This window comes from Helicoverpa zea, chromosome 19 (genome assembly GCF_022581195.2).
Source record: "Helicoverpa zea isolate HzStark_Cry1AcR chromosome 19, ilHelZeax1.1, whole genome shotgun sequence".
Taxonomy (NCBI): domain Eukaryota; kingdom Metazoa; phylum Arthropoda; class Insecta; order Lepidoptera; family Noctuidae; genus Helicoverpa; species Helicoverpa zea.
Window position 1 is genome coordinate 1,477,216 of NC_061470.1, and position 21,228 is coordinate 1,498,443.

Genomic DNA, 21,228 nt, shown 5'->3' on the forward strand with positions numbered 1-21,228 from the left:
ATAAAAATCCTTTAAGTACCAATAGAAAGGCACTTTATTTCCGAATATTTACGGTTATATTTTATCCCGCTACGAGAAGCTCCCTCGGGACACGGCTGAAACTGCGTCGACCAGCTAGTATTACAAATAAAACCCACGCACAGTACGAGTAACATTATACTCAGACACGTGGGTTTAGGCAAATGGCTCCCAATAATACACCCACATTTCGTAACACCATTATGTTTAATTCCCATACATTAGGGTCTCTGGAAATGATTTTTTGCATTTAAAACTCGAAACTTCTATTGAAATTCTACATAATATGTGTAATGCTTCAATTGACATTCTGACATTATGTGTATTTCATCAGGGAATCAGACTGGATTTACATATATGAAACTTGGACCTAATGTAGTTTGTATGCCACGACATATAGAGAGTTCCCTAAGGATGTAATTAAAACCGCGGGACGAAGCTAGTGTTATAAATGCGAAAGTAAAATAAGTATGTTTTTACGTCTCTTTCGCTAAATCAGCTTAACCTATTAAAACGTAATTTGGCGTGGAGACAGATGGTACTGTGGAGACGGAGAAAAACTATTTTCTCTCCTGATAACGGGAAGTAGAATCCAGGGACGCTGAAAATACGGGAAACAACAAACATTCCTTCTTACAAGACCTTATAACGCAATGCGTATAATTATCTAATAGAGAAGATAATATTAATATTTTCGGACTACACGTTAAGTAGTAAAAGCCTATGTCAATGTTTGGCGGAGGTTTATAGATAAAGCCGTTGTTACGGTCTGAATGAATGTTTCGCTATCTCGCGGCCTTCGTGGGGTATCTATAGTTCCCGTAATCGAAGTGAATGAATGAATCGTAGGAGAGGAACACGTGAATGAGTATGGATTTTCTCCACAAAGGAGGATCTAAGCTACTTGATTGAAATAATTTGAGGTACGTTTGACCACGTTTGGCAACCAGTGTTGGGATGCACACCCACAAATATAGTGAATTGATTCACTGATCATTCAGATTTTATAGAAGAATTTACCACCATATAAAAGTAATAAGAAGACAGCCAAGTCATATAAGGAAAGGTAAAAGTTTGATTTATCGACAAATATTAAATGTTGATAAATTACTGTCTAATTACCAACATAATATAAATGAGTTAAATCCCGAAAAAGGTTCTATTATAATCTAAAAATGTGGTGATGAAAATATCATGTAGCTTGCGGGTAAAAACAGACTTGAAAATAACTGAAGGAATCTTTAGTTGAGATATAGGTGTAAAAAAATTCGTAATCATGAAAAATCATGAAACCTGACGTTATACATTCATATAATAAATACTAGCAACATTAAACTACTGATAATAAAAAACATTTACGACTGCAAACAGCTCAAAGTATACTGCCTAACTACGGACTATTTTAGTGGGTGCACTATTGTACGTCCCTATATTTTATTTTTCTGTCAAAGTCATCGAACGTCCTTCGACATCATCCTTTGACATAAGGGCATTTGGGGTAATTCGACGTAACTTTTGCAACATTCTTTCACACAAGATACATTTTTGAATTAGTAGGTACAGTCAACTTCAGGTCAGTGGTAACAGTTTTATAGGAAATTCGTACTTATTAGTAAGTACTGAGTAAGGGCGTATTCAGATGACACGCGCCGATCACGCACAGCACCCGTGCACGCGTTCTGCCCGCCTTAAACCCGCACACGCGCTGCATCCGCCTCGCACACGCCGCGCGCCATCATAAACTACTAGTGACTGGACTACTTCGTTCACAGTACATAGTGGCATAGTGGCTTCCAGGTATCACAACGCGTACGCGGGGAGCACCTCCCGAGTGCAGGGTTGGCGCGAGGCGGGCGCGGGGCGTGCGCATGGCGTGCGCGTGTAGACCTCGTTAAATGCAATTTGAGATCTATTGATGCATTATAAGGCTCAAATTCTTATTTAACAAATTTCAATGCGAGTTGGACGTGGGTGGCGTGCGCGTGTCGTGTGAACACGCCCTCAAGGTGCATGACAGTTACCACTAATGTGCAGTTTACTGTACCAGTTAAGAAAACGTGGCAATTTTTTATAGGAAGTGCTTTACTCACGAAAAAGGTATTGATAACAAAAATAATCATGATCGAACTTCGTATTTAGTTAAAACATTGTATTTGACATAATGTACTTTGTACCCATGCACTAATTTTGCGTTTGTTTCCTGTTACACAAAATAATATGATTAAGGCGAAGTTACTAGATTAGATTGGATACAGGTAAATTCGTATTCTATAGGAAAATACCTAATATTGTTTCTTCTTTCCACCGTTATCTAGTATACGCGAAAATTAAAATAGTAATTAATTACCAATTCATCCCTAAAAAAACTAGTTAAATCAGACCAATATCGTTGGACAAATTCGCGATCCCGCCGTTGAAATGTAATCAAATGTATGCAAGACACGTATTTTTACAGGAAAATACTGTTTTACACGATTCTATTTCAGCCTGAATGTTAATACAATATGCACCCACGCTACTTCTACTGAAACCATAGAGTATGAATAAGATAACGTTTAGAGAGCGCCTTTGCAAATATCCCTGAACTACGTACTAGGCCAAAGTTTACCTACAACATAAACCTCCGTTTTTTCTTAAAACCACCGTTTACTTCGAAAAATTAACGGTAAACAGTTGTTTTAAGAAATCTCATGTTTAAGTTGTCAGTTGGACTTGTGTCTTAAAATGATGTTGACCTTAAAACGATACGCAATGAGGTAGCCATGTTTATACTTAAATACTGAGTTGAAAATACGATTTTTATATGTAAGTACGCGTTTCTAGCTATCATGAAAAACGTTCACGTAACATTATGCATAACTTTTATGATACTTAAATGAAATATAAAAAAAACAATACGTCACAGAACTAGTAATATTAACTGGTACCAAGATATTGATATTATTTAATGGTATTTACTGATAGGCGCTCCCTGCACTGGCTTTTTCATGTATTTAATAATAAAATCAATTCTCATTTCCCACGTGCCTTCCTTTGTATTTAGGCATCGAACACACTGACTACTCTCTGAATAAAAAAATGTATTTTTACAAATATGATGGGAATTTAAGTTTAAGTGGCTCAATGTACTTCATTTTTTTTTTTTAATCCATCATTGTATTTGTAAAAAATTTTTTTTGCAAATAAATATTTTGCCACTTTAGTGAAAAGCCAGTGCTCTACATCTATTCATACTCTAGGCGTAAGATTGAAAGCATACTGGCCGCGTTGCAAGCAGGGCAGGTACCACATTCTGAAGACTCCGTCGCTTTCAACTCCACCACATTCTCCTGTAAGCCTTTCTTATCTTTCTTGTCTAGAAAAGCGTTAATAAACAGAGAAAATTATAAGGGAAAGTCATTAAGAAAATAAATATGGAATTAATATAACGAAATGAGTGTAAAATAAAATGGGTTTTTAAAATGCTATGTACTAATTATTATTTTGTCTACTTTCTAGCCAGAACATGGAATATGCAGTATCCTTCAGTGCGCTTATCAAATTGGTACAAACTTTCTTTCTTACAATTAGATTTGCTGTAAAATAACCTTATTCTGGGTGAAGCGCGCCCTTTTACATCTTCTCCAAAATTTTAATGTACTTATAAAAATAGAGGGTGCAATAAAGGATAATAAAAAAAAAACTATATAACATAAAAACAAGTTATTTAAATATAAAATGTCTCATAAGTAACGTGACGCTAAACTTATCGATATATCGATAAAGATACACGCTTGCTGACAATACAATGCGTGTCGACCAACGCAGTTAAGTGCCAAATGTGTAACGATAATGTTTTATTGTTCATTTTAATTGACGTCACTGCTATGACCAATAGTTTATACTTAAAGATTCAGTTTTACTTTTTAACCGACTTCCCAAAAAGGAGGAGGTTCTCAATTCGTCGGGATCTTTTTTAGGGTAAAACGGGACCCTATTGTTTTCTGCTTTATCTCATGAACCGTAATAGTAAGAGAGCTGAAATTTTCACAGATGATGTATTTTTGTTGTCGCTATAACAACCAATGCTGAAAACTAGAATTAAATATTTTGAGGAGCTCCCATTGAACAGAGGTGATTTTTTTGCCCGTTTTATAAATAATGGAACTTTTCGTGCGAAAGTCCGACTCGGCCAGTTTTATTTTACTATCTGCAGATTAAAATTACCGGTCCATCTGTTGTTTTGCGTTTGGAGATTTAAATTTGATACAATTTATTTAAGGCTAATGACAAAATTCAATCTTCAATCGCGAAAAAACGAATGGATCGGTTATTGAAATCCGCAATATAACGATATCCAAACCATAACCAGATCATACTTGCCGCCTAGTGTTCAAATCGGCGATTTGACAACTGAAAATGATTCGGCTAACTTTTAATGTACAGTCAACTTAAGGTCAGTGGTAATAGTTTTATAGGAAAATCGTACTTATTACTATTGATGTAAGGTACATGACAGTTACCACTAATGTGCAGTTTACTGTACTTTTTTGTCAGAATACGGGTTCGATCAATTATGATGCTATTTGCAAAACAAGTTTTAAAGTTGTCAAGCTGGTCGTCTTAACCTACATTGTCCTGTAATACTTTTTGCTCAAGATTTTGTATTACATACATTACACAATTTAAGATTTATTTGGCCTTACTACAAAAACTTTAACAACTGTTTTACACTTATCTAAAAAAAATGTGGCTCCAAAATGAACCTTATGTCAACGTCATAATTTGTAATTTTTTTAGACAAGTCTTAAACTGACGTTAAAAAGTTTTTGTGGTAAGACGGATTATGTTTTACTAGGGACAATTTTGAAGAATGATTGATATTATTATTCATTTTGCAGCGTATCAGATATTTAGAGACTAATTCGTGGTACAGAAATTAAGGAGTAGGAAAATGGATTTTTCTACAATTTTGAAAAGATATTTTGTTGCTTTTCCTATCTGTTTACGCCCGATTCTTGTATATTAATAAGAAACGATCCGTTTCGCAAACGGAAAATTATTGTTTTGCCATTGTTTCTGTAACTTTTATATCAATTACCATTGGTAATCCCTACATATCGTATTATTAATAGGAATCAGACATCTTATCGCAATAATAAACAGCACCCAAGGCTTGCTTTTATTCATGAACGAACTACGAACACGATCGCTTGTAAAGTGGTTGCAATGTTTCCTGCGACGCCGTAATGATACGTCAACAACAATACCAACAGTAGCCTGTAATTTGTGTTGGTTTCCACATAAATGTGTTACTACAGTCTTGTCATGGTTTCCACAGTTTACAACAACCGGGCCTTCAAATAGGTTTACTATTTTAGTATGGGTACCATTTATTTTGCAGTTTTCATACAAGACATGATTATTATGCTTGGATCTTGGTCAGTGGGTAGTCAGAGGATCTTTCTTTTGCTTGCGTGCTTTTCCAACTAAATAAATTATTTACATTTCAAGAGAACACGCCGACTTTTTAAATGGTGTTTTTACCGTCAGTTATCATTGTAATTTGTCATATTATTTTTTTACTTAAAAAGGTTCTAGAAAAAACTACAACCGCAAATAAACCTTTTCATAAAACCATCAACCGAGGCTTCAATGGCATCATTTAACTTTTTCATATAAATACAATAAAATAAACACGAACGTAATTTTCTGTTGCTACCACAGATTCGTCTGAAAACCAGTTTTCATAAAAAAGTATTACAAACCAAACGGGTTCCAAAAAAATCAAGTTTATTTACAATTTAAGACCAGTGTCTAGAGTCGCTAATATTACATCATTTACATACGTGAAGTAAGTTTTAATATCTTCTAGATTTCATGTTTAATTGTTAATGGTCGCGGAGGTCAAAAGGGCGTTTACACTTATGCTCAGCACACGGGTAAGGTTAGGACGTTAATTGCTAAACACACTCGCAATTAGAATCTCTTACAATGTATTTTAAGAGCCATTGATATTCATATATCGTTGATATGAGGAATACATTTTACCTTACCGTCTTTTAAATCTACAGATAAGAATATTATGATGGTCAGATGGAACATTTTTGTTAAGCCTGGCGTTCTAAGTTTTCTAAGCTAATTAGACAAGTCTTAATGCCTTTCCTAATATTCCTCGAAAGTGTGGACGAAGGTACAGCCTTTGATTATTCTTTCTGATTTCAAAAGGAAGCTTTAGGCTGTCAATTGCACAAATTGAGGCTACATGAGGTAATAACAAAAATATAGCTGGCGATTAAAACCAGAAAGATCAATCGCTTGCGACCCAGCAGAGCAAGGCGACAAAATCCAAAGAGAAGGAGGAAAACCCAATGCAATAAACATTTGGTTACAATTTACATACAAAACGAACCCGAGGGGCTCACAAATATTCTATATCAATATCAATTACTCCAAACACCGAAAGGTTAATTGGTCTAAATCATGAATATTGTCGTGAGAACGTACTACAGGAGCGAACGATCCAAAGCGATCGACACTGAACTTATTTGAAAGGACATACGTATATCGATTTTTTTATAAGACCATGTGTATCGATTCGGTAATCGTTTTTGTGAAAACAGTTGACTCTTCACACAAAACTAGTGCCCTTGATAAACTATGATATACTAGGTGGTGCCCGCGACTTCGTCTGCGCAGGTTTAGTATTTCGAACAATATGTTTACAAATTGTAGCCTATGTGTTATTCTGATGTATAAGCTATATTATTGTAAAGTTTCATTAAAATCCATTCAGTAGTTTTTGCGTGAAAGAGTAACAAACATCCATACATCTATACATACAAACTTTCGCGTTTATAATATTAGTAGGATTGAATGTTACTCATTATTTTATTACTCAGCTGTTAAAAAAGATTTGTAAGCAATTCGTGACACGAGTTTGGATTTTGACAAAAAAAATAGTGATGTACAAGATGCGTTTATAATTTATCGATATTTTTTTGCATTTATTGTTTCCATAAAATAATACAGCTTACTATTTTTTAATATTTTCGATAGAAGGTATACATGGTTGTATTTAATACTTGTCTAAATTGATGTTATTATTTGTCCAATGTTACTTATGCAATTGCTAGAATATTCATGTATAAAACCATTTGTTTCCGTAGGTGGTAGATATAAATAACGGACCCGCGCCCACCAATGCATGAACTAAAATTAGTCCACAGATTATTATCTCAAGACCAATATATACATTATTTTATAGTTTTCACTTGTCACGTAAAATATGTGTATGTATTAGGATTATAAAATTAATTTATGGAGCCATTTAAGGTCTAAAATTGTATAATAACAACCAAAGTTGAAAACGTCATGATGATGTATGTATTTTCCTAATAAATATAAAGATGTGATTGCTTCTTTGTTAGCATATAATATTAACAGTGTCATAGATAACAATATGACAAAACCTAGGATAAGCGACGAATCAGTATTGTCTAGTTTACCTAACAATACGGTGATTGAATATTTAAACTAGCTCCTGAGACAATAGAAAAGCATTGTAGTAACCTTATTCTCTTTCATCAGAATATAAACCGCTTTTCTGGCAAAATTTTAGATATTGAATTATTAATTGATAAATATTCTATTGATATAATATGTCTTTGCGAGACATGGTTAAAGCCTGATAAAATGTCATTTAATGTAAATAATTTTGTGGTTGCCAGTGTGTTTAACAGAGTTTCAGCTGAGGGTGGAGGTACAATAATCTTATCTAAAAGTAATTTAAAATTTAAAAACAGATTAGACATTAGCTCTGGCTCTGTTGATCGCGTCTGCGAGGTAGCATGTGCAGAGATAGAAAGCCATATAATATTATGCGTATATAGACCACCAGCATCAAATTTTTCTTTATTCCTCATTCATATGGAAGATATTCTCTCAAAAGTTTTTAAAAGTAATAAATTAGTCTATATTTGTGGTGATTTTAACATAGATCTTTTGTCTGAATCATCTGATAAATGTAACCTTTTAGCGTTATTTAATTCATTTAATCTAAATTATTTGTTTAATGATCCTACTAGAATTACGGCTACTTCCAGTACCTGTATTGATAATATATTTACTAATAACAGTAATATTGAACATTCTTCCTTAATATCTGGTGTACGGTCGGACCACAAAGGTCAGCTTGTTAGTTTTAAAGCGAATAAAATAAATTCATTAAATAAGAAAATTACCTTTAGACCATTGAACAAAAAAACTTTGCAAAAATTTAAAGATAATACTTCGGATAAATTAAATTGTATTAACATAGACTGTAAAAAGCCAAATAAACTATTTAAACATTTATTTAATACACTCTGTCTGGAACTTAATAAGTCATGTCCGAAAAAAACTATTGAAATCACTCACAAATTTAAATTCAGTGAATGGTCTACTAAAGGGATTAGGATAAGTAGGGATGTCTTATATAACTTGTACCACGAAAGGTCATTGACTTCTGATCCATCTTTTCACGATTATGTAAGAAACTACTCGAAGATATTTAAAAAGGTATGTATTCTTGCTAAATCGAAATCAATTAGTAATAAAATAGCCAAATCAGACAATAAAATAAAAACGGTCTGGAATATTATAAACGTTGAAACTGGCCAAACCAAAATGCGGGATGCTGACCCGCGGTTAGTTATTGATAATGCTGTTATCTCAGATAAGGTAGAGGTTGCCAATGCTTTTGACACCTTTTTTTCAAACATTCCCGTAGAGGTTACCAAGTCCCTTAATTCATCTTCGATATTAGCTGAGTCGTTACTTCGACAAAACTTCAGTAGAAATGTACCTAGTTTTAAATTTCAATGTGTTTCTGATTACACGATTAAAAGAGCATTCAAGTCTTTAAATCTAAAAAAGACTGAGGACTTATGGGGCTTTTCTGTCACAGTCATTAATTCCATTATTGAGAGTGTTGCCCCAATACTTAGTGAAATTTTTAACCTTTGCATTGACAACGGTATCTTCCCTGACTTGATGAAACTCAGCAAAATTATTCCTATCTTTAAATCAGGCTGTAAGAAAAACCCTTCCAACTACAGACCTATTTCAATCCTTCCAGCCTTTAGTAAAATCTTCGAAAGGATCATGTTAGATCAGATGTTAAGACATTTTAATTTAAACACCATATTTCATGACCGCCAGTACGGCTTCACAAAGGGTAGGTCCACCACTGACGCAAGTGCAAGATTGATCACCCAAATCTTAAACGCCTGGGAAGATTCGCGGGATGCTGTGGGCATCTTCTGCGACCTTTCTAAGGCGTTCGATTGCGTTGACCACGACACTCTCATTTGTAAGCTGAACCACTACGGAATTCGTGGTAAAGCTCTCGCGCTCGTCCTTTCCTATCTATCAAATAGACAGCAAGTAGTGGACATAAGTGGCTCAACTTCATCTGGGTCATTAGTAAAAATGGGCGTGCCGCAGGGCTCAATTTTAGGTCCGTTTTTATTCTTAGCTTATATAAATGATCTCCCGTATATGATGTCTGAGATCTCTGACATTATTTTATTTGCTGATGACACTTCCCTTGTCTTCAAAATTAACAGAAAGGAATCTAGTCCCATAAACGTAAACGATAGCTTGGTTATTCTGAGCAAGTGGTTTGCCGCGAATAACTTGCTTCTTAATTCTTCTAAAACGAAATGTATTAAATTCTCTTTACCTAATGTAACACCAGTAGGGCTCAATATCGTTCTGGACGATAATAAGTTAGATGTTATTAAGCAAACCGTCTTCCTGGGCATCACCATAGACTCTAAATTGCAATGGGGTGCTCACATCTCAGCAATGTCAAAAAGGCTGAGTTCCGCAGCTTATGCAGTCAGAAAAATAAGACAGATTACTGACGTTGCTACTGCTAGGCTCGTGTATTTTGCTTACTTCCATAGTATTATGTCCTACGGTATTTTATTGTGGGGGGCAGCGGCGGACGTAAATTCAATATTTGTACTCCAGAAAAGGGCAGTTCGTGCAATTTATGGCCTCGGCCCTCGCGAGTCATTGAGAGAATTATTTAAAGAAATTGAAATACTTACACTTCCTTCTCTTTACATTCTTGAAAATATAATGTTCGTACGCAAAAACTTAAATCAATTTATTGTTAAAAGTGATATACATTCGATTAATACAAGAAACAAGCACAAACTAGTAGTTCCGAGATTCAGATTAACGAAATCGAATAAATCGTTTTTAGGGAACTGTGTCCGTTTTTACAACAAGCTGCCTAAGTGTGTAACCGATCTCACGGATATAAAATTTAAGAACACTGTAAAATCCACCCTCATTAAAAAAGCTTATTATAAAATTCAAGACTTCGTTGACGATAAAGATATTATATGGCGATAACTCATCTCTCCATGTGTGGCTTCCCTGGCAATTAAACGTCTTTTTCTTTTCTCTTTGGATTGTATAGATTTACTGTTTACCTTTCAGTTGCATTGTATAATTTTATCAGCTTACTATTGTTATGTAATAGAATGTTTGTGACAATATTACTTTTTAAAAGAGTGTCTATGGAGTTTCTTGCCGGCTCTTCTCCATGAGACCAACTTTTTGGAACCGTGCAACTAATTTGACGTTTCATAAGAGCCTGCAAAGGCCTATTTGAAATAAAAACAATTTGATTTTGATTTGATTTTGATTTTGATGCAGCTTTCTTGCAAGGGCATTGCTTAGCAGCGCACTGAAGGAAATTGTGTTTTACGGAATGATAAGTATATTCTACTTATTCTTTACGTTTATGTGTACTAACTCACTGAATAAATTCGTAAAAAAATATGTAGGTACATAAGGTTAACAGGAATTTGAAGAGCAAGAATAATGGCAAAATAAAGTGATTTCAGGGAAAACAAAGTATGCTAGAATAAAATTCTACCATTTACCTAGCCAATGCTAAGTGGTAATGCCAATGCTGTTCTAAGGATCTATTGTGACCATACAATCTACTTCAATTTGAATGATTCCACAAAGACTCGTGAATACAGAAGCCTAGTGAAGACCAAGTATTCTAAGGCCCAAGTACACCAACAACATAAAAGCCGTTTTTCTCAAAACAGCTGCTAGGAACACGTTCAATTTTCGAAGTAAAAAGTTCGTTGTTTAAGAAAACTGACGTTTATGCTGTCGGAGAACTTGGGTCTAAATATTATGATGAGGTACTTACCGAGTAGGGGATAATCTTTGAAGGGCTCATTTTTTATAACTTCAATTCCTTCGCCGCCGCCAGTTTCGTTTTTGGAGACTTCGGCGACGCAGTACAACTGGCCCACTTGGTACTGTTGAGAAAAACAACTAGATTAAAAATGGAATGTAAAATAAATAATTATTATTATTGTCGCCAGTTGGTGCTCAATCCTACTCCGTGTGCAAGGAGACCTGTGTCCAGCTGTGGGACGAGAAAAAGGGTAAAAAAAAATCGCCAGTTAATACATTATTTTGGGAACCGGTGTACAGCCCCGGTAGACGTATAATTCTTTAAACTTTTTCCACTTAGTTAAGCCTAGTTAGTTTTATCAAAAAATGAAATATAACAGTATAACAAACGAGATAAATTCTTATATAAAGTAGAAAACATTCGAAATTTACTGAACAAAATCGATGTTAACCTAGCGTTATTGTATAGAATACTAGCTTGCGTCAGCGATTTCAGCCGCGTCCCGTGGGAGCTACTAATACGCGCACTCGGAAAATCGCAGCCTTACAGCCTCACTTTTTTTAAATCGGACCAGTACTTCATAAGATCAGCGGGTTTAAACATCTGCAGCATTATCCAATCAGCACGTGTAAATAATAACAATAATAATTTATTTATGTTAAAAATATATTCTAGGCAACATAAAAGCTAAAACCTCCCCAGTAACAGCTGCCTCACGTACAAATAACTATTTGCAACATCGCGTGACCAATTATAATAGTAGAACAAACAATAACGCATTTAAATATCTATAATTATATAGTTGCTGCATAACTCCATGTCTCCTTACTCTTGACTTCTTGACACGAGCTGAGGCAATTAAGTACAACTTAATGAAGAATATCGTGGCCACGGTTAAACAGTTGTCTTAAGAATACCTTCTAATGGTTGGATGGAATTAACTCAGCGTTTGTTTCACAAACATTTTTTTTGTAAATTATCAAATAACTCCTCCCTCTGTGGGTTAGCAGCATGAGGGAGTGTCAGACTCTTACTGACTAATACCCATCATGTTCCTTCATAGGCCTTTTATGTATCAGAGCCGTGGTAAATCTTTCGAACTATCCCGCAGCCACGGTAGGCCTTGGCCCTGCTGGGCCCCGCTGTCAGTCAGATAACCTCAGATAGCCTGTATAGAATTTGGTGATATGAAAAATTATGGTTAGGTAAATTTATGTTTGGAACCAATTTGGCACAATAAGTCGGCTTACAAATAATTGTCACATTGAATACGACTGATATATAAATTGTTGGCCTTCTTCTACCACAAACAAAATCCTACATTTCGACATACATACTTGAAAATAAATTGTAAAAACAAACACAATGCATTGGCCTGTGAATTCACTACAAATACTGAAAATTGGAAACTGCAGAGTGCAACATTATCTGTCGAATCAGAGCAGTCTCAAGGCGAAAGCGGTTCTATTTAAAACGACATATTGATCCGGCTTGTATCCACGGAACCCGAATCTAGGTAGCATTATGCAACTAGGAAATTCTAAGATAACAAAATCTACGTGTCTATACATCTCTTTCATTGAGACATTTCTTTGGACTGTTGCCAAATGCCACTGATAAGGGTAATTTTTTCGACAGCAAAAATCTTGTAGGTACATACTTGTTTTTAACCAACTGCCGACGGAAGCTATTATCTGATATAGTACTCGAATATACAACATTAAGGGACTAATTAACGTAACTAACGATTTTAGTTGACCTTGCGTCAACAACGTATTTTTTCCAGTCGCATGCAAACAATGATGAGTGATGTGAAAAACATGACATAAGAATACTGACAACGTTATGAAATCATTGTCGACAGTTTTGTCTAGTAGATACATAAACACTAGTCTACAGTGCAACTTTCTCGATTTTGACATGGTTATCGATATATTGTGGTAGTAGTGTTTACATCACTAGTGCTGCAATATCACACAGCAATAACATAATAGACAGTAAACTCGGCGGGTATTGAATATGAACCGTGTGTTTGATAAATTATTTCAGACTAGATAGCCCATTTATCGAGGAAGGCTATAGGCTACTCTTTCTCCGGGTTCGTGCAGAGGTTCCCACGGGATGCGAGTGAAATCGCTACCTTAAGCTAGTTCATGAGCCCCATCGCCTCTAGCCAGTATTCAATGCGGTGGCGTAAGATATAAATAACGAAGTTCAGGACTCTACAAACGTAATATAGAGTTACTATCCCCTGAGGATCGTAAGAAGCAGATATACGAAATTTTCTATCTGACATATTAAAGGCCCATTTAAATAGCTTCTGAAATACCATGATATTTAAAGCTTTGTTTAAGAGGACGCGACATTTAAAACTTTCGGGTATAAAGGGCACTTAAGTCTCAAAAAAACATTGTTTACTTAAAAAACAAACGCATTTGTATAGGATATTTATCCGTCAATTAGTATATTATTAACGAGGTAACTTAAAGTACCTACTAGTTCACTTAGAACTTTGCCCTCAAGTCATCAACAAACAAGACCATTGTTACTTTACGATCATAGACAATAAAGATGTCATAGACAATGATTTAATGGTATAAATGCTACCATAAATTAATCATAAGGAAGACTTTTTTTCTCGTCATTGAAGTTTTTTTTAATTTTAATTTATTTATCGTATGACAAGGTCAGCGTTATAATTCATTATTTATAATATATTTTTATTTAGTAGCTTTACATGAAATACTTATTTATGATGATTCTGTGTTAACGTAACTAATTTGTGCCATGCTTGTCCAATTGCTATTACATTTATTAATATGGAGATTTCAATTTTATCATACAGTTCCCAGGAATTCGCAGGAGAGTTGATAAGATTTCCTATCAATATGAACTTCATATTGATAGGAATTTATTAACACCATAGATAGCACAGATATAATATTATTAGATAGTTTATGGTACTGTCAGCAAAAAAGGTGCTTTAAGAGTGATTTAAAGTACTTTTTGTGATAATTATTTTTTTTTCTATCTTACTCTGCCCAATTTCTATAAACAACTAGCTGTTTTGTCGCGGTTTTACCCGCATCTCGGGGAAATTTTCAGACGACCTTGTTGGTGCAATGGTCACCACGCCGGATCGCCAAACTAATGGTCTCGGGTTCGATACCCGGTACAGTCAACATTTATGTGACTTCAGCATATGTGAATTGAGCATGTTTTGGTTCCTTATTATTATTATTGGCGATAACCTCCTAAAAGTATTGAACTCGAAACTGCTAATAAACTACCTAAATATCGTAAACGAAGTTGCGCGTAAAAGCTAGTGAATCATAAAGATGAAGTCTTTGATTGTTTGTTTTGTTGACCGTGCTAATCTGAAGACTACTGGGCAGATTTGAAAAATTGTTTCTGTGCTGTAAAGCCTATTTCTCGAGGAAGGCTATAAGCTAGGTACTGTTTTTCCAAGGACATAAAGAATTTCAAGATTTTCTTTTTTTCTCTTTTTTTTACAAGCCTTTTAATCTACAGATTATGCCAGGCTTATCATAGCCTAAGAGGAGAGAAATGCTGCTACTGCGTTCTTGAATTTTAAGTTAATGTAGGTACATAATGTAAAGATGTCATCATCCGACAATGTTTTATGAATAAGCAATCTCAAACCGGTTTACCAAAATGTTGATGACTCAATAAACTTTGGATATATTATAATAAATGCATGCATTACTAAACTGGGTCAGTTATGAAATTAGCAAGTTTGTATGAATCTTAAATGTTATGCCTTGTGCAATGTTCATCTGCGTTCATGACAATACATTGATGTCTATATGTATTAGTATAGCTACTGGCATGGATATTGGGCTCTCGGCGCAAGAGTGGGGATCGCTTTGCGCACTGTACACATAAGGCAGTAAACCAATAAATCGCTTCTGTGCAGGTGAAGGTCAGGGCTCAATATCCGTGCCAATAACTATACTAGCTGTTCTCCTGTGAATCCTAAGGTGACTACTTCCCGCATCTGGACAAAACGGAGCCCATGTTTTTTTTTCAGGCCTATTTATTTCACCTGAATAGGTGCAGGCTGTGATTTTATTAAATGGAAATATATGTATATTGAATTCAATCTCGAATTATCTATACTAATATAATACAGAAGAAAGATTTTTTTTGATTGCTTTTTTGTACCCATTAGGCTTTGAAACCAATTTTAAAAATTCATTCACTTTTGAAAAGCTACACTCTTTCCAAGTGACAGACATATTTTATCGTTATATGGGAAAAGAGTTAGTTACAAATAAAACTTCAGGAGCCCTGCAAATGTATCTTCCCAGAGATACTTTTAACTCTTTCCTTCTTACAAAAGTAAGACAGAAAATCCATAAATTAACTAAACAGGAAATTGCATTTCTATGTAAGTATTTTATATCATCATGCTTAGTATCCAATAATATTTATTACACGATTACTACTTCATTTGACAACAGATAACAACGGTAACATTTTATTCCGCCATGATAAGACCTTACATGACTAACAAGGTAAATTATATTCTATTTTTAAGACTTACATTATATACTCAAGTCAGGTTAAATGTTTCTAATGTTTTATTAAAACAATAACTCGTTATTTTTGTCATCATCTGCCTAGCCTTTTCTCAATTAATATTAAATTCTTGGGGTCTGCTACAAGTCTAACCGGTTGCAGCTGAGTACCAGTGTTTTACAATGAGCAACTACTCAATCCAGTTACCTGGGCAACCTTATACCCCTTGGTAAGACTGGTTGTCAGACTTACTGTCTTCTGACTACCCGTAACAACTGCTGAAGATGTTCAAATGACAGCCAGAACCTATAGTTTTACATGCCTCTCGAAAAACAGTAACTTATTATTCATGTTACTTTAAAAATACTTGCTTATAGTAATTTACTTAATTGTACCTAAACTTTAAAAAAAATATTGGCTGTTATACTGCCAGTGTCAATGAGGTTAATACCTTTTTAATGTTAGTGTAGAACATTTTGTCTCTGAAAGTTAAAAAATATTGAAGGACACTGTATTCCGAAAACTTTCAAAAAGTTTAAGCTATGTGCTTATTAGTTGCTACTTTTTGTTGAAAAATCAATGACATATTGTTGACCTAGATTTTCAAATATTGTAAACATGACCAAAAATAGGACAGTAAAAAATCATTAAATATTAAAAATGAAGAGTAAAGCAATGTATAGGACTAGTGTTAAAAGAATCTAATGAGAATAGTTGAATAAATAATTATGTGACTTGATTAAATTATTGTATAGCATCTTCCTTCTGGAGAGGTTGGCCAATGACATTACATATCAAGACTCATTGCCTCACACCTCTGAGAGTATTGCAACTTAACTGGTTGCAAAGGCCTATTGTCCTTGAAATAACGCAATTTGAAATAAGAAAAGTCTCTTACCTCTTCGACTGTTAGGGGGAGCGTCACACGGCTGCAAACAAAGAGAATTGCGTTTAATTTCACTATAGTAGTCCCAATAATGACACTAACATCTGTTCAATAAGTCCGCGGAAATTCACTACTTCCACGGACAAACCTTGACCTAAAGATCTGTCACTGTCACCACTTTTCCTATATTTCGACATTAAAACTTAACTGATTCAATTAATTGCTACAATAAGAGCTTCACTTTAAGAACGGACTTTACTGATAAGATGGGACAACTAGGCGGACCGTGGCAAATTTTCAAGTAGATTGCCCGAAAATCGATTTGTATTCGCAAACTTGTATAACCTTAACATTATATACTCACTATTCCTTGATAATCATGTTGTATATTTATTTTGAATCACTTTAAATGCACATCAGACAGTCCACTACCACCTTAAAAGAAGACTTATCACAGAACGAGACTTGAGCGATGGCCCGATTATTGGTAGATTATTATAATTTTAATCTATGACCAACCAATGAAAATGACAAGGCGCATGCTTCGTTATGACGCAACGGATATTACGTCAACGTTTGCAATGTCGTTTCGTTCTACACTAAACCTCCTATTCACAATCACAAAGTCTACTTCAAAAATTAAAAATAACGGGAAAAAATTGTTGATCATTAAATAATCTGGTTAACAAATAATTTTGCTATCAAAGTTTGGTATTTATATAATTTTAAACATTATTATTAATGAAAAGATAGGTGTTACTGTTTTAAACTTATCGTGAACTGGAACGAATACAAACCGGAATTCCTAACGTTTCATATCATGCATTCTTTGCTACCACGCAAGCAAAATTATGTATAAAGTATGATTAAAAAAAATACATTTATAATATTTCGAAGACAAACGATGATATTCAGTTTTAGTTCGATTATTTTATGCGTTTAAAATATAATTTATATGAAATAACATTTTCGTTGCAAGTAAATTGACTCAAGCAAATTCGGATACCATATTTTTTATTTTTACATCAATCAAACATTCAGCTGATTCAGCACGTATTACTTTTATGAAGAGGTTTCAAAATACCAAAATACATATAAGTTATTTGGTTGATTTTTCACAAACTTAGACCGAAATCAAATATAGCGAATAATAGTAAAGTTTAGACCTCTATTTGGCCGTGTATCCGATTGCTGCCGTCATAGTTTCAAGTTGACGTGAAAGACAAACATTAGCGATCAAAAGAATTTTATTCAGAAAATATGAAAATGCCCTAAAAATGCTTTGATATCTTATTAGTTCACCCTTTCAAATTTCTATCTATTGTGCCTATATTTTTGAGATTACTTACAACACAAGATTTACTTCACAATTGCAAAATGAGTTTAGTGAGGAAAAAGTGCGAATCAATATCGATGCTTGAAACCAATAAAGACGACGTAATAGTGAGTGAAATAACTCCTGAGGATGTTCTGAGATTAGACAGGATTACTGACACATACATGTGTAGTCCTGAGGCGAACGTATACGATATAGACTTCACGAGATTCAAGATACGTGATTTGGAAAGTGGGACGGTGCTTTTTGAGATTGCGAAGCCTCCAACGGACTTTGGAGTGGACAGTGAGGGCACCGACGATGCTCCAGAGGAGCCGCTGGACCCTAACGCCGGGAGGTTCGTGCGCTACCAGTTCACGCCTCAATTCTTGAAGCTAAAGACTGTAGGAGCCACGTAAGTTTCTGTAATATTTATTTGAGTCTAAATTAAATAAATTCGTCAGTGGGTCATTTCTTAATACATGTAACTGTTGTGCTTCAAAAAGTTCATCTTCTTGATATAAATGGTAACAAGCCGTTCAATAATCACCAATTTCTGAAAATAATAACAACACTATTGTGGCAATATTTGAAAAAAATATAATTAAATCTTCCAGGGTGGAGTTTACCGTTGGAGCTCGCCCTGTCAACCACTTCAGGATGATAGAGAAGCATTTCTTCAGGGACACATTGCTTAAGACCTTCGACTTTGAGTTTGGTTTCTGCATACCGTTCTCAAGAAACACTTGCGAACACATATATGAGTTCCCCACTTTGCCTCCTGATCTAGGTACGGTATTTTTAGGTATAAGTCTTTATAGTCCAGTATTTTCTAATATATTCTTAATTTTGAAGTTAGATTGTTACTCCAGCGCAACGCACATTACTTTTACCAATTTCCAAAAAGAAGCATGTTCACAATTCAACCAAGTATATATTTTGTATTTATTTAGCCTTTTGGACTGGGTGACACATATAAATACTTTGAGTAAAATAATATAGCAGTTTAGTTGTAACATTATATCTGTGTTATGTGTATTTTGGTAAAAAAAATGTAGCAGCATAGTCATAACATCGTACTAGTGTGTCTCGTTAACTGAAAATGCTTAAAGAACCTTTCTTATGTTTCAGTGGATGAAATGATCACCGCACCATTCGAGACGTGTTCCGACAGCTTTTACTTTGTCGACAACCGTTTGGTGATGCACAACAAAGCAGATTACGCTTACAATGGCGGCATCAACAATTAAACACATTTATTGTTTACTACAATTGGCACCATGCATCGTTTTCGTGATTTAATATTTTATGACACTGTTTGACACATGTCAGTTTTCGAAATTTGTGAGTAGATCTCAGTTTGAGCTGTCAGAGAAATAAAGGTAAAGACAAGTGATGTTATAGTAAAAGATGATAGTTGGAAAATTATCTTCCAAGCTATTGAGGCAGTAAAATATTTTTGAAATTGCTTATTTTGAAAAAGGAAGAACCAGTATGTGGCTAAGCCTAATGGTGGAAGATTGTAAATACCTTTGAATCTCATCACAGAATAGTTAACAAATGGAGTTCAACTAGACACCGAGATATAGACAATCTGATTGGATGTGCGCATTAGCTAGATGCTACTAGTTCCTCGATCACCCACAACTATATTTTCTGCAGGATACAATGTTTAGTTAGTATTCCATTTGCTAACTAATCTGTGTACATTTGACAGCATAACGTTCTTAAATCACACTTAAATACATACCGTCTTACCACAAAAACTTTTAAACGTCAGTTTATGCCTTGTCTAAAAAAATGTCAAATTATGACGTTGACATACGGTTCATTTTGCAGCCAAAATTTTATTAGACAAGTGTAAAACAGGGGTTAAAGTTTTTGTAGTAAGGCCAATAATATTTGTGATCTTATTGATTGTGATTTTTACAACTATACTTACTCAAGTAATCAATTTAAATTAATGTGAACTGAATTTAAATTAAGGGAGTGTTTTGTTTCATGTTGTGTAAAGGTGTTGCACCTTTTCTATTTTTAGTTTATTACCGTTCATTTTTATCTTTTATTAAGTTTTGATAGAGGGGGAGTTTTTAAAAAGGGAATCAGGGCAAGATGTACGAAGGAAGGCATTTATAAAGTATTTTTTAAGTATTATTTTACTTATTTTAATAAAATTGATCTCGATATTAACGGTATTATCTCAGTGATGACATTCCAATTTATTATATTTAATTAGAATATGCCATGTACTTAATAATGGTTATATGATAGTTTTTAATTATTTCAATTTATTTTGATTATTTTTAGTGATTGTGATATTGGTGATACTTTAAGGTTCTAATTTAAAATTTTCAAGTCTTATTTAAAACTAAAATGTGTTATGTACACTGATGTGTCTTATTAATTTTAGTGTTGGCTATACTTTGTAATAAATAGTATTATTATATTACAGTATGTTTTAGCAATTTTTCGAAAAACACTGAGTGATCAACTTTACTCTCTTGCACTCTTTTCAAATGTGTGTCGGCTACAGCGTGTTATATTTGTCTTTTTAAATGGATTTACTCAATAATTTCCTGCATTAATTTTAAAAGTCAAAATAATTACAGGTTGAGTATTTCTTAATATAAAGCTTTTGTCGTATTAACCTTATCTATGCAGTGCTTATTTCAAAATATTATTCTAGTCGTATTGCAGGCTCTTGAATTTATTTTTTTGGTTTATCTCCTAGCATTTCAGTTACAATATTTTTTTGTGCTTATTTTGACAATTGAAGTTAAATTATATACAGGGAATCTCAATACCTTAGTTTTTTTTTTCTATTATTAAAAAGTGAACTAAATTGAATAAATTAAAAAGTTACCTATGGAAAAAAAGAATAATTCAGCCCGTGATTTTTGTCTCTGTCTTGCATTTTCACGTAACCTATCGTGTGACAGAGACCGAACATGGTCTTGTTTAAAAGAAACGCCATCTTGTCTCAGGTATTGCCAGAATAAACTAATAGACGTAGTTGCTACTACAAAAAAATAATTTGTTAAAAAATAATAGAATTTGATTTCTTTCTTGAATGTACTTGTAGGTTTCAGTCTGCTTAGATCAAACTAAAGGCTATTAATCCACTGAAGAAAAGATAGGCGTATTTTGTCTTCAGGAACCCTGAATTTTATCAGTATAGGCGATTTTAAAATGGCGGCAAATAAAAAAAAATTGGTAATTTAATATCCAGCTTTAAAACTATTTAAAATTAAAATCGAAAATTCCCATTTCATG

General features: G+C 34.1%; 2 protein-coding genes across 2 annotated transcripts in view; one reads left to right on the top strand and one right to left on the bottom strand.

Annotated features, from left to right (window-relative positions):
* LOC124639718 (phosphatidylinositol transfer protein alpha isoform) overlaps positions 1–17,198 on the bottom strand; it is a 35,570-nt gene extending 18,372 nt beyond the window's left edge. The window contains exons 1-3 of the mRNA XM_047177178.1: positions 17,005–17,198; positions 16,653–16,683; positions 11,222–11,333 (exon numbers count right to left, since the gene is read on the bottom strand). Coding sequence (XP_047033134.1) covers positions 11,222–11,333; positions 16,653–16,683; positions 17,005–17,021 — 160 coding nt within the window. The 5' untranslated portion in view covers positions 17,022–17,198. The remainder of the gene's footprint in view (positions 1–11,221; positions 11,334–16,652; positions 16,684–17,004) is intronic.
* Positions 17,199–17,686: 488 nt separating this feature from the next.
* On the top strand, positions 17,687–20,756 carry LOC124639785 (protein unc-119 homolog). The gene is made up of 4 exons (XM_047177253.1): positions 17,687–18,370; positions 18,573–18,745; positions 19,087–19,701; positions 19,851–20,756. Exons 1-3 carry the CDS (start codon positions 18,018–18,020, stop codon positions 19,203–19,205), a joined length of 645 nt encoding a protein of 214 aa, XP_047033209.1. The 5' UTR covers positions 17,687–18,017; the 3' UTR covers positions 19,206–19,701; positions 19,851–20,756.
* Positions 20,757–21,228: the final 472 nt, after the last annotated feature.

Excerpts from the sequence above, each read along its gene's own strand:
- LOC124639785 (XM_047177253.1), top strand. The coding sequence starts at position 18,018 with ATGAGTTTAGTGAGGAAAAAGTGCGAATCAATATCGATGCTTGAAACC. Across the intron at positions 18,371-18,572 it reads CTAAAGACTGTAGGAGCCAC|GGTGGAGTTTACCGTTGGAG; the intron begins GTAAGTTTCTGT and ends TAAATCTTCCAG. Across the intron at positions 18,746-19,086 it reads CACTTTGCCTCCTGATCTAG|TGGATGAAATGATCACCGCA; the intron begins GTACGGTATTTT and ends CTTATGTTTCAG.